The following is a 12,018-nucleotide window of genomic DNA, read 5'->3' on the forward strand; positions in this document are numbered from 1 at the left end:
TTGTTGCCGGCTCTGTTTGTCCATTACTTATTCCGTAGTGACTCTTTGCGTAGTAGACGCTTTCATTGTGCGTAGCTTTTACGCAAACTACGCTCTAACGAACTCCATTGTGCGGTCACAGTTGCTGGTAAAGGTAAAGGTAAAATTGTTGTTGATACTGTTGTCTTAGGATACATCATTGACTCAATTTCTTTTAAAAGTGACTAGTGTTCCCCTCTCTTCATTGCGCATTATCGCGCAGCTTTCACTGTCACGTGAATCGTCTCGTGACAACAGGAAGTAGGAATGACAACAGTGAGGATGCTGGTGATGCTGCTGCTGCTGCTTTGACACTTTTCAACTCTTCTTTTTTTATTTGCAGAAAGTAGCAGACAGCAATGACTTCTATTATAAAAGAAACACAGAGGTGGGCTGCTTTTTGCTTTTTAAAGTCAGAGACAAAGACTCCTTCCTGTAGCTAACGTTAAGCTACCTGTAGCCTAATTCCGTGACACGAAGGCATCCTTAAACTTATCGATGTTGTGATTTGCTGCATAAATTGACATTTACAACCACGTTACGCTAGCATGGGGATGACTTATGTTACTGTTGCCATCATTAAACCGTATCTCTTTATCAGGTTTTCTTGCTCTTTTGGGGAAATATTTTACACAAGCTGCTTTCCTACAATTTCTTTTAATACACCCAGTAACAGTTACACGAAATCTCCTTTGTTGTAGCACGCATTGTGATGGATAGGAGTTAAGTAAAGTAGCTATACTTTCGTACTGTGAGATACTGGCAGTCCACTTGAGCATTGTCTTCTAGTAAGACTTGGTACAATACTCCACTACATTTCAGAGGGAAATGTAAAATCTCAAAAGGGTATTTACAAGTTCTTTGCAGAAAAAGGTTTTATACTGTAGCTATAATGCATTGTTTTAAGATCAAACTATGCAGCAGTATATGGCAATCAAACCACTTAAACACATGACATGGATGTGAAGCTAACGTAGTGATGTAGTGTTTGTACATTTGAGTGAAAAAGTCTCAAATGTACAGTTATTATGTAAGAATCACAAACTGGGGCTAAAAGTCACAAATCTCTTGAAGGGGTACTTTTATGTGTAGTAGTGCCTAATTATTTGTAGTGCTGCTATGTTTTTACTGTGACTGATGTAAGTTTAGGATCAAAAGTCAAGAACGTATGTAATTGGATAGAGGATAAAGGATAGAGAGAAAATGTGTATATACATACATGCATACTCACATGCAAATGTCTCAAGTGTCAAACCAGTTATTATGTAAGATGCACAAACTGGGCCTAAATTCCTCCATTCTTTGATAATTTGAAATACGGCAGTACTTAAGTGTTTGTAGTACTACTACTTGACTCAAGTAACATTTGAAATGCTTGCTTTTGATGGAGCATATTAGCTTTGTGGTATTACTGCCTTAGTTTTTAATGCACATTTTGACAGCTGGTGAAGTAGTTGTGTATGTCTGTGTGTGTGTAATAACCTTTATACTCAAATTTATCTACACAAAACCTAATTTTAGGCTGCTATGCACTCTTCACACAATTACTGATGCTCTTATTTACCCTGTGGAACCTACTGCAATGGATAGAAAACACTGCTGTTTGCTGATGCTGTATATTGTCATTGCTATACGTTTATAGTTAAGTGTGTTTGTTGTCAGTGAAATAGAGCTGAAATTCACAGAGTGAGATACCTTTTTATGTATAACATCATATTGGGCAGTATTGCTCGGATTGTGTTTCTTAACTAAAAGATCTGAGTACTTCTACACCACTGTCATTAACACTCACTACTCTTCTTTCCAAACAGCATAAAAGAAGCGGTGACTTTCATCAACGCAATTGATGTGAACAAGTTCTCCAGGCTGATCTCCCGCATCATACAAAAGCTTCATCTGAAGGTACAGAGACTGCTCAGTATTATCTGTGCCAAAGACAAGAGGCTTTTGAGGCTTTTGCAGCAAAGCTATAGTGCCAGAGAGAGAGAGAGCAGCGCATGCATAATGACTTACTGGAACATCAGTCAGACTTGGCACTAATGAATGCACACACATGCCTGGCCCTGTCGATCATTCTGGTTTTTCAGACTTAGCTGGCCGTCAAAAGGTGACAGTCATTCATTCCAAGAACAATTAGTCTAGCTTGCTTAGTTTTATTTTTTGACTTGCTAAGAGACAATAATACACCTTTTGTTTGATAATAATATATAATCTAATAGACATTTTGACATGTCACAGCAGGAAAAGCACAGGTGTAACTAATAACATTAATAATGACTGTTTTGCATGATTACTCACTGACGAGGCTTCCTGTTACACTTAATTAGATTGGAGCCATTATTAATGTTATTGATTCAACCTGATTGCTGCTCTGACAAGCCAAAATGTCTTCTGTGGAAAAAAGTCTATTCACATCACAAAAATTGTTTTGCTTTATACTATTTTATGTTATTTAATTAGGAGTATGTGTCTGCCTTCTTCCTACTGTAGCCTACATTTTAGCATGTATTTTGGTTTGATATTATATATAATTTGTCATTGCCGTGTCAGTTTCTGTGTTGCACTGTTTTAGCACCATTTGCTTTTTTAAATTTATGTAAGGTACTATACCACAGTTTAAAAAGTGATGATCAAATTGGTTTGTAAAGCTGCAACTACAAATTGCCTATTGATATTGTTTTATAATAAGAGATTTCTTACTTTACTACAAAAGCCCAATGTGTTAATTTCATCATAGTGTCATGAAACAAGAATAGAGACTCAATCTCAGCATTTTTTGATGCTCTTACTAAATGTTTTTACTTGATTATTGACTAAAATGAATAATTAATTATCCAAAGAAACTGACTGATCATACTCTGCTGTGTAGTTGTATCGATAAATTACATTTCAAGAGTACCATATGCTGCTTGTGAATACACATATAAGCTCTTACCAGTGAAAGTTTTCCAATATGTCAGACTAAATTGAATTTGAGTAGTTCTTCATGTGCCGGCCCCTGACACCCACATAATATATTCTAAAGCTGTTTCATATTTTTATTTTTGACAAATTGTTGATTCTCAATCAGAAATCAGTTTTTGAAAACAGTGATGTTTCGAGGACCTTTTCACATCAACACAGTAATGGATGTTTTCTTCACAGGGAGAGCGGACATTCAGTGAAGAAGAGGAGCAAAAACTTCAGGCTGCTCTCTCATTGGATAAACAGGCTCTCAATCTAGTCCTGGAAACAGTCGCCTTTATACTAGAGCAGGTGAGGGGTGGCCTTCTGACATCCTTTGTTATATTTTTTTGATTATGTGATTGAAATGCTAATTTTGCTGGGTTGCAGTATGAGAGCTCTTTGTTCTTTAAGAATTTTCAGTATTTTTGAGGGGTCAACATAATGTATTAGATATGATTGAGGAGGCCAAGTAAGAAAAATGCTCAAAAGATTTCCATTGCTTTGGATATGGAAAAGACGAAATATGAACACTCTGACCCACTTAGATATGTTGTTTTAATGCAGGCAGAGAAATTTCTGTCCATTTTATATTTACATCCCGGGGTTGTTATTATTACCTACAGTAACTGTGCAGGTGCTCCCAAGAGACAATTTATGTTGACAGGGGACACAGTTTACAATTGTGTGCATCACTTCGCCTGCCATGCTCATGAAAAGAGACACATTATCACAGTTGGCCGAATCTCTGGTTGAAATTATGTACTTTCTTTGAATGCATATTTTCAATAACTCAATATCTGTCAAGAGATTCCCTCTGAAGAAAGCTTTTGTGGATCACATTGTGAGCCCGTTTCTCCAGCTGGGGTCACTGTTGTATTGTAGCAATGTAGAATTGCGTGTTCGAGGTAAAGAGGATTAGGACTGCAAGAATGATCTGTTAAACCTGTAAAACATGGTTAATGGTTGCATTTATTGTACAGTTACTACACTACTCCCTATCTCCTCTCCTCTGCAGGCAGTGTATCATAATGTGAAGCCGGCCTCTCTGCAGCAACAGCTGGAGGCGGTTCATCTAAACCCAGACAAGGCTGAGATGTTCTCTCAAACCTGGGCCACCGCTGGACCTGAGCTGGTGGAGAGACTAAAGCACAATATCTTTTCCCCAAAGAAGGTAATAAACACGTTTATTTTTTCAGTCCTTGCCTACCATGACAGCATTTTAACCCTAAACCTGACGATGTCTCTAAACCCAAGCGTAAAATTAATTAATCCTCTCCCAGAGTAATTATAGGCTATTCTTCACACTATTTTATCCCTTTGAACTGAGCCCTGTTTAGTGAGACAATATAGTCACTTGATACTAAATTGAGACTCAACATCGGACAATCCATATTAAGACTGACCTGCTTTTGTGTGAATTCATTCCAGCTGTTTGGATGACAAAGACTTCTCTCACAGCTCACACAAGTTGTCACATTAATTTTAAAACTTGTTCCTCTCTATGACTTGATTAGGCTGTGACACTTCAAACGGCATTGCTTTCAAAGTCAAGGGAATTAAGATCTAACACTGAATAAATAAGCAGCATGTACGCATTAGTCACATTATGCTGGAGTTGTTGCTGCTGTCGTACATTAACACATCTCACCTGCCTGAGTCTCGCAAATCATCTTTCTCTCCCCCGTGAATTTGTTGCTGCCAGCTGAAGGCCGTGGCAGCCATTGATCCTCGAGACGACCTCTGCTGCTGCTTTGACTTTGGGCAATAGTCAAGTCACGCAAGAGACCGTATATAACTGACGTTTATGTGTTTTCTCATCCACTTTTTCTTTTGAATAGAAGGCAGGGTTTTGGGTTTAGTCATCTGAGACTTTGCTCTTTTACAGAATTCACACCTTTGCCATTCAAGAAACCAGTAAACACACAATAATTGCCACCTTGTCGTTTCTTCCTCATATTAGCTGAATATGATATGTCATAGAATTCTCACTTATTGTCCCACATGAGACACTATCAGTTAAACACATGCAGGTGGTGATCAGGCTACAGACATTTCCAATTTCGAGTTCATTAATCTAATAACATTTGCTTTTGAAATGCTTCCTGCGCATATAAACGTCTATTTATTTACAGATTGTCAAATATGTGTGCATGGATCACCCGACACCTGTGGCTTAGGTTACATTTGTGCATGTTTTAAGACTCTTTTCACAGCCTCCGATCCAGAAATGCATGTTGTGTTTAAGTGATGATGGAAGATTCGGACGTCCGGCTTTGATGCACATTGATGCGTCAGCAGTTTTTAGTCGAATTTCTCTCCGTAGTGATCATTGTTGAGGTGCACTGTTCATTTGAATATCTTTACCCGGCTTGACTTGACAGGACGTCCCAGTTAGTCTTTATGTTGGTCCCTGCCAGTCGTCTGATTGACCAGCCCAGTTGTTGTTTTAATTAACGCTGCTGTTTATAGAGATTTGAGTGATAATTCCTTTGATTGCCTGCTTTTCCTTTTTAAAATGAGTGAACTGCCACGTGGATTGCTTGAAGTCAACACACCCACCAAGAAATATTAACATATGATGGAGCAGAAAAAACAGAAATAAATTAGACTGGAAATACATTAATAAGATACTCTACGATTTGTTTTTGAACTTACTCACTTATTCAGTCATTTATGTATTACATAACATTAAAATACAGCATATGTGGTCATTTCTATGAATTTATTTTGTTGATTTGTTTCTTTAAATTGATTCATTTGCTTATACTGAAACTAAAATGAGTAACACATCATAGAGTTGTGATGTTTATTCATGCCAATGTGGATGTTGCTCCTCTTGTGAATAATGTGGCCCAGCCCTCCCCCACCTCGCACCTGTCCTCTGATGCTGTGGAAGCATCCAGACCCAATAAGTCACACATGGTTTATTATTATGGCCTCTCTCTGCATCATAAAACACTTAACTGCCCTGCCTTGACTCAGTGCTGCTAATCTATCACACTGCTACAGCTGACTGAGACTGAGAATAATAGTCTGACAACCTGCAGCTGGGAAGCAAGGTAACTTAAACTTTGAGGAGATTAAGCAAAGTTCTACAGTAATAAATCTTCAGGTCTATGATATTGACCATATTGACCAAGTGCGATAATACTGTGACTTCAAGTAATACTGTTGACTAAAGGACATCTAGTCCCTACATGGTCAGCAAACAAGCCATTAATAACTTGTGCACACTTTAAGCTTAAAACTTGTTATTCTCATAAGGCTGCATTTTCACTCTCATCTTCATAAAATAGGAACACAAAAGTGAGAAATGTACGACTTATAAATATGTGGGAAATTGCTGCTTTTCTCTGTCTTTCATTTTAGTAAATTGAATGTCTTTCAGACTGTTGATGATATTTGATGATATCACCGTATACTCAAGGATATTGTGATGTTTTATAGACCAAACTATTAATCGATGATGAACATAATTGTTAGTTGCAGCCCTAGAACAAACACAACACACAACATGACGTCTTCAAGTTATAGAGGAAAGGTCAGAAAGTTTTAATTACTTTTAACAGTTTGATTGGCAGTGTTTTCTGTTTCCATGTTTTCATTTATCATGATTATATTATAAAAGGTGGATTAGTATAGCACTGATCAAAATCAGTGACGACAAAGTGCTTTGTAGACATAAAACAATAAGATTAATCAGGTGAACAATGAAAAATCTAGGTCAAGTGGTGAGAACATAATGAAGAAAAAGGACTAATCATTATACACAAAAATATATATTTCTCTCTGCTTCAGTCTTTGAAAATGTGTCTAGGACATTTATTAAAATGAAGTGTGATTACATAGTCATTACAACTATGTTAAGATTTATATAAAAACTGTCTCCATTTGTGTGTTTCAGCTGGAGTATGTTGGCTGGCAGCTGAACCTGCAGATGGCCCAGTCCAGCCAAGCTAGACTGCAGTCTCCCAGTGCTGTCCTCCAGTTGGGGCTCCGCAGTGAAGACTCTGAGGTGTGAACCGACACACACACACACACACACACACACACACACACAGTATGCATACATACACAGCGTACATGACTGTCATTATTTTTCTTCTCTGCTTCTCTTACCATTCACTCATCTATTGTAAACACACTAACTACTAAAACCCTTATTATCCACTGTAATCAGAGAACTGTACTGTGTTTATACCAAATGAGAAGCATCTCCAGTTTGTCCCTCTTTCTTTGCTAATAGATGGTAATCCCACTGTCTGTCTTGACCCAGAGGTAGACGTACATCTGGCTCCAGAGTAACTGTAGTGTAAAGAGCAGAGATCAGGGAGCTTGTTATCTGAAACCTCCAGGGTCTCTTTGTTCTCTAGAGAGAGACTGTCTCTGTAGCTAGAATTGGACATTATTGTAACTAGCACTGAACTGTATCCATTTATGCACAGTATCCAGGCTTGTTTACAATTTTTAGTCTACATGTCTGCCTTGTGATTAGTTATGGTTTCCATATTTATATGCTTAATACTCAATCTTTTCATATATATATTAATGTGTTAAATCAAAGTATTACATAAACAATTTTGGTGCAGAATACTAATGAGGCCTAGTATAGATATTTGTATTTATAAAGGAAAACTCTAAGAAACATGATGCGAATACGGCTTTGACTTGAGATTTTCCACTGTAGCGTTTCCATTCATTTGTATTCAGAGTTTGTTTGGATCCCAATTAGCTAATGCTATGTAGTTCCTCTAATAGCCAAGATCTCATGAGTCTCTCTCACTCATTTCTGTCTTTTCCACCGGGAGAAGGATTGCTCTGTTGCTGTAGCAAAAGGATTGAGAACTCAAAAGGCAGTTTCTTTTTCACATTAAATCATTTTCAGCCTTTGAAGTATGCAGTTTTATTGAAATATTTTGTTTTGATTCTTCTAACAACCTCAAAAATGAACACATACTAAGTGAGATAAGATTAATCAAGTGCTGCTGATGTTTTGACAAATATTTGAAATATATTCTTCAGACTGTAAATGCTACACAGGACTGCTCTTTGTTGGCATGGATACTGAAATTTTTAGTTATGGCCTTCAGGCAATTGACTGGCTTCTTTTAAAGCAGTTTTTGTCTCAAAATGGTGGGACTGATTATCCCCTGAGCTTGGATAGTGTTGTTCCAGCTGACTAGTCAAGTGTCTTTCTTGCGCGCTGCTTTGTATTCAGTCCCTAGAGAATGCCGGCTCAGCCTAAATGTGGAATTAGGCATGACATATTCAAATTGCTGCTGTCTTAAATGTGGGCCTATAGGCGTAAGATTGAAGCAATATATGTTTTTCTTTATCTTTGTGAATGCGACAGCAATAGGAATATTTTTTGTTTTGGACTATTTTCTGCTGTGTTTTCCCTAGGCTAGCAAAAGAGGCATTAATTTATTTAAATCCACTTACACAATTCCCCTTGTGGGAGGAGATAGCTGGGGGGGCTAAAACAAGGAAGGCTGGTTATAAGTGTAGAGGGATCAACTTCACTGAGCATTATTGAGGTGCACATCCTCTGGTGAGCTGCAGGGGGCACTGTTGTCTCGCAGGTTGGAAAGCATCCCTCAGGGGCAGTAAAGTATCTGAGAGATGGATAGGATACCTCGTTTAACTTTGTATTAAGGCAGTTTGAGTGTGCATAGTTTTCTGATTAGAGTTTCCTGACAGTAAGTTTGTTTTCTTCCAAACTCTCTGAGAATTTCTCAGCGCAACTTCTGGAATGTCAAAACACTGCGATGACTGAGAAGTAAATTAGTTGTGAATAGAAATGAAATTCAGCTGCAAGTGTCATACTAATTACAGCGCAGATGTATAACACCCTCACTGTAAACTGTCTAAAAGAGAGGGGAAGGCAAAACTGCAAATAGGAGAAAGGTGGCAGAGGTCAGGGAAGGGACGGAGGGGAGGTATAAGGGAGAGGGAGGGGAGGTGAAAACTAATTTTAAAAAAAGGGACACAGGGAGTAAAATAATGATGATGAAGAGGATAAAGGAAAGAAAATGAAAGAGGAGGAGAGGAAGGCGAGGGTTGCCGTCTGTATATTATTGATTGCTTGGAATCCAAGTGGAGAGTTAGAGACTCTTCCATCTGACCAACCTCCTGCTTCATTAGCACTCTCCCTGAGGAGGAGGAGGATGAGGAGGAGGACTGCCAGGGAGCCTCATATCTCCTTCACCAAACAATATGTGACATACAGTATATCTACACTACAGTGGAAGAGACGTTATACGACATATTTGGAGAAATGAGTGGACTGCTTTTTGGGATACTTTTTTTCTGTTTTCATTTAAATGTTTATTGTCAGGGGGATTTCTTTCCTCCTCTGCCTCCATAATGTGTGCACTAACAACATGTACTGATATTATAGATCACGGTTGCTTCCATGCAGCAGTCAGTGTCGCACCCCGCCCAGGAGAGCTGTCGTTTCCCCAAATTGAATTTGTATTGGTTTCAGTGGAAAGTAGCTGTTTCTATATGAAAACTGTACTGAGGAAGCATTGCAGTACATCTGCAGACAGGTGAACGTCCTCACACTCACCCCGTAATGTTTCAAAAGTGAGATCGCTTGTTGGATATGGCCTCATTCCGTGTATGACTTGAGACCTGTTGCTTAGCTTGTTTGATATCCCAGAGGAGAAGCAGCTGAGACAGAAAAGGACTTAAGTGATATGCTGTCAGAAGGAAAAAGAAGTTAGAAAAGAAAGAGGATCTGAGCAGGGGATAGAAGGAAGAAGACAAGGATGCAGGGGAGGGTGATAGGAAGGACGAAGAATAGAGGAAAGAAGACGAGGACAACAGGAGAATGACAACCGAGAGATGACAGTGGGAGAGGATGGGGAGGTGACGACAAAGATGAAACATGTGGAGGATACGTGTGAATTTCCTTTGCAATTCATTGTGGGACTTGTTACCTGTGGATTAATAGCAGTATAGTTGGTAGTGGTAATAATAGATGTATGTATGGGATGCTGTTATTAATGGTGTGCAGAGTTTCTCATTCATCAGCGCACAAAAAAACACCAGGAATTTGTGCTTTTATCTGTATTTTCAGAGGGCTTTTGCTAAGCACGCTATCTAGACTCCAGATAACCTGATTTAATTCTTTTCCAACTGCACAGACCTCGAAAATAGAAGTACACAATCTACCCATTTTAATTGTGAGGTGTTTTGTCTGCAGAGGTTAGGTCTTTGTGGGATAAAGCAGTGCTTGAAGAGAAGCAAGTAAAAACACCAATAGGTGGCTTTCTGCCTGCTACCTGGTGCGTGTGTACCCTCTTCTCTTGGCTGCTGGAGTGTGTAGCACATACACATCTCCTTTACACTGAATTTGAAGTTTCTATGTAGTTTCTCCTTCGCTTTATATCTGTGATCCGTACGGACTCTTGCTGAGGTGAAAGAGACCTCAGAATATGACGCACAAAGATTACGCAAGAGATAAAAACTGAGACAAAATTATTGGTTTTGTAGGTTTCGATGTTTGTGTCTGTGGTAAAATCGCCAAGAAACACACACCACAGTTCCCTACAATGGGGTTTAACAAACCTGAGTGGTGAAAGCCTGAATGAGTGGATGGCAATTTAAGTCTTTCCAACTACACAGTCTTTAGCAAGCTAACATTTTGGGATGAATGAGCAATTTAGTAAATATGCATTTAGTGGTATTAAAACAATCATTGTCTTTTTTTTATTCAACATTATAAAAATACAACATATAGAAAACAAATAGGAAGAGAGGAGAATACGCAAATAATAGCTAAAAATAAGTCAGAGAAAGACAGACATTATAAATGAAACATTAAATAGATATATTGAAGTATTTACAGGACCATTTCAAAATATATGGTCACAGAATCAGCATCTAACCACTAATAATACATTCTATTCCACCATTGATTTGTGCATCAGAAAGCTCCAGGTATAGTATAAGAGAACAAATTCAATGTCTGATAGAGAGAGATCAGGAGTGGATGTCATATTCTTAGCAGTACTTAAAGCAGCTAGCACAATCTGTCTTTGTTTTAAAAAGCTGCCTGGCGTCGACAAATCACTGGGGGAAAGACAGATATGGTCGTGGGCACCGTCATGGACTACAGTTGACATTATAAGACTTACCTGGTTGCAGAAATATGCAACAGGCAGGCATGCCGTATCATGTGAAGGAAAGTACAAGGGGCCTTCATTGGGCATTGGCTGCAAAAGGAGTCATCTAGCACAGCAGTTTCCAACCTTTTTGGCTTGTAAACGTCAACACATAACCCTTCACGTTCTTCTTCTGACCCCTGTGAGTCTACTGTACTCCTGTATGTGCTATGTAAGAAGATTGTGATGGGCTTGGGGCACCCTGAATGTAAAGTTAAACAGAGTGCTGTCTCATTTTCTCTCTCTGTTCTTTTCTTTTGTGTCCCTCTACCTCTATCATTTTACCCCTCTTTTTTCCCACAGTATCCATCTTCTTTCTTATTCATAAACATGCAAGTAGACCCTCTGATATTGCTTTGAGTAGTCTGAAAGTTGAAATCCCTTGCCAGCCGTGGTGTCTCTTTCTCTTTCTGTTTCTCTGTCCTGTGGCATTAGAACGAGCCACTGCTCCGCCGACCAAGGGAGGGTGACATTTATAATACAGAACATCCACTTGCAAGGCAGCCACCGCCGATTTCAATATTTATTGTGGACACGCTAGGCGGCAAAGGCACGAGGTGAGAGCTAGTGAACTAATATAGCTTCTACATGCTGGCTCAGACTTCAAAGCTTCAGACAGACTTGATGAAGACTTGATAAAGCAAAGCTCTTTTGAGTTTCAAACCGCAAAAGGGAAAAATGTACTAAACGCAGCTTTAAGACAAAATCAGAAACAGATTTTTCTTATGTTTTTCCTATGGCCCTTGACATTCAATCAAAATTTGTGAGCAAGGATTGTTTTCTACCAGAGCTGGAGTCCCCAATTTACTCGATAGCGCTCTAAAAGCGGTTGATAATGAACTTGAGAATGACTTTTGTGGCATTTTGATTAAGATAGTATTTG

The 12,018-nt window shown here is 38.7% G+C and overlaps 1 protein-coding gene across 1 annotated transcript in view; it reads left to right on the plus strand.

Moving 5' to 3' along the window:
- Positions 1-289: 289 nt before the first annotated feature.
- commd10 (COMM domain containing 10) overlaps positions 290-12,018 on the plus strand; it is a 53,960-nt gene continuing 42,231 nt past the window's right edge. Inside the window, exons 1-5 of the mRNA XM_070904671.1 lie at positions 290-406; positions 1,830-1,920; positions 3,163-3,273; positions 3,980-4,135; positions 6,869-6,979. Of these exons, the coding sequence (XP_070760772.1) occupies positions 378-406; positions 1,830-1,920; positions 3,163-3,273; positions 3,980-4,135; positions 6,869-6,979 (498 nt within the window). The 5' untranslated portion in view covers positions 290-377. The remainder of the gene's footprint in view (positions 407-1,829; positions 1,921-3,162; positions 3,274-3,979; positions 4,136-6,868; positions 6,980-12,018) is intronic.

Source organism: Enoplosus armatus, chromosome 4, assembly GCF_043641665.1.
Source record: "Enoplosus armatus isolate fEnoArm2 chromosome 4, fEnoArm2.hap1, whole genome shotgun sequence".
NCBI classification, from domain to species: Eukaryota; Metazoa; Chordata; class Actinopteri; order Centrarchiformes; family Enoplosidae; genus Enoplosus; species Enoplosus armatus.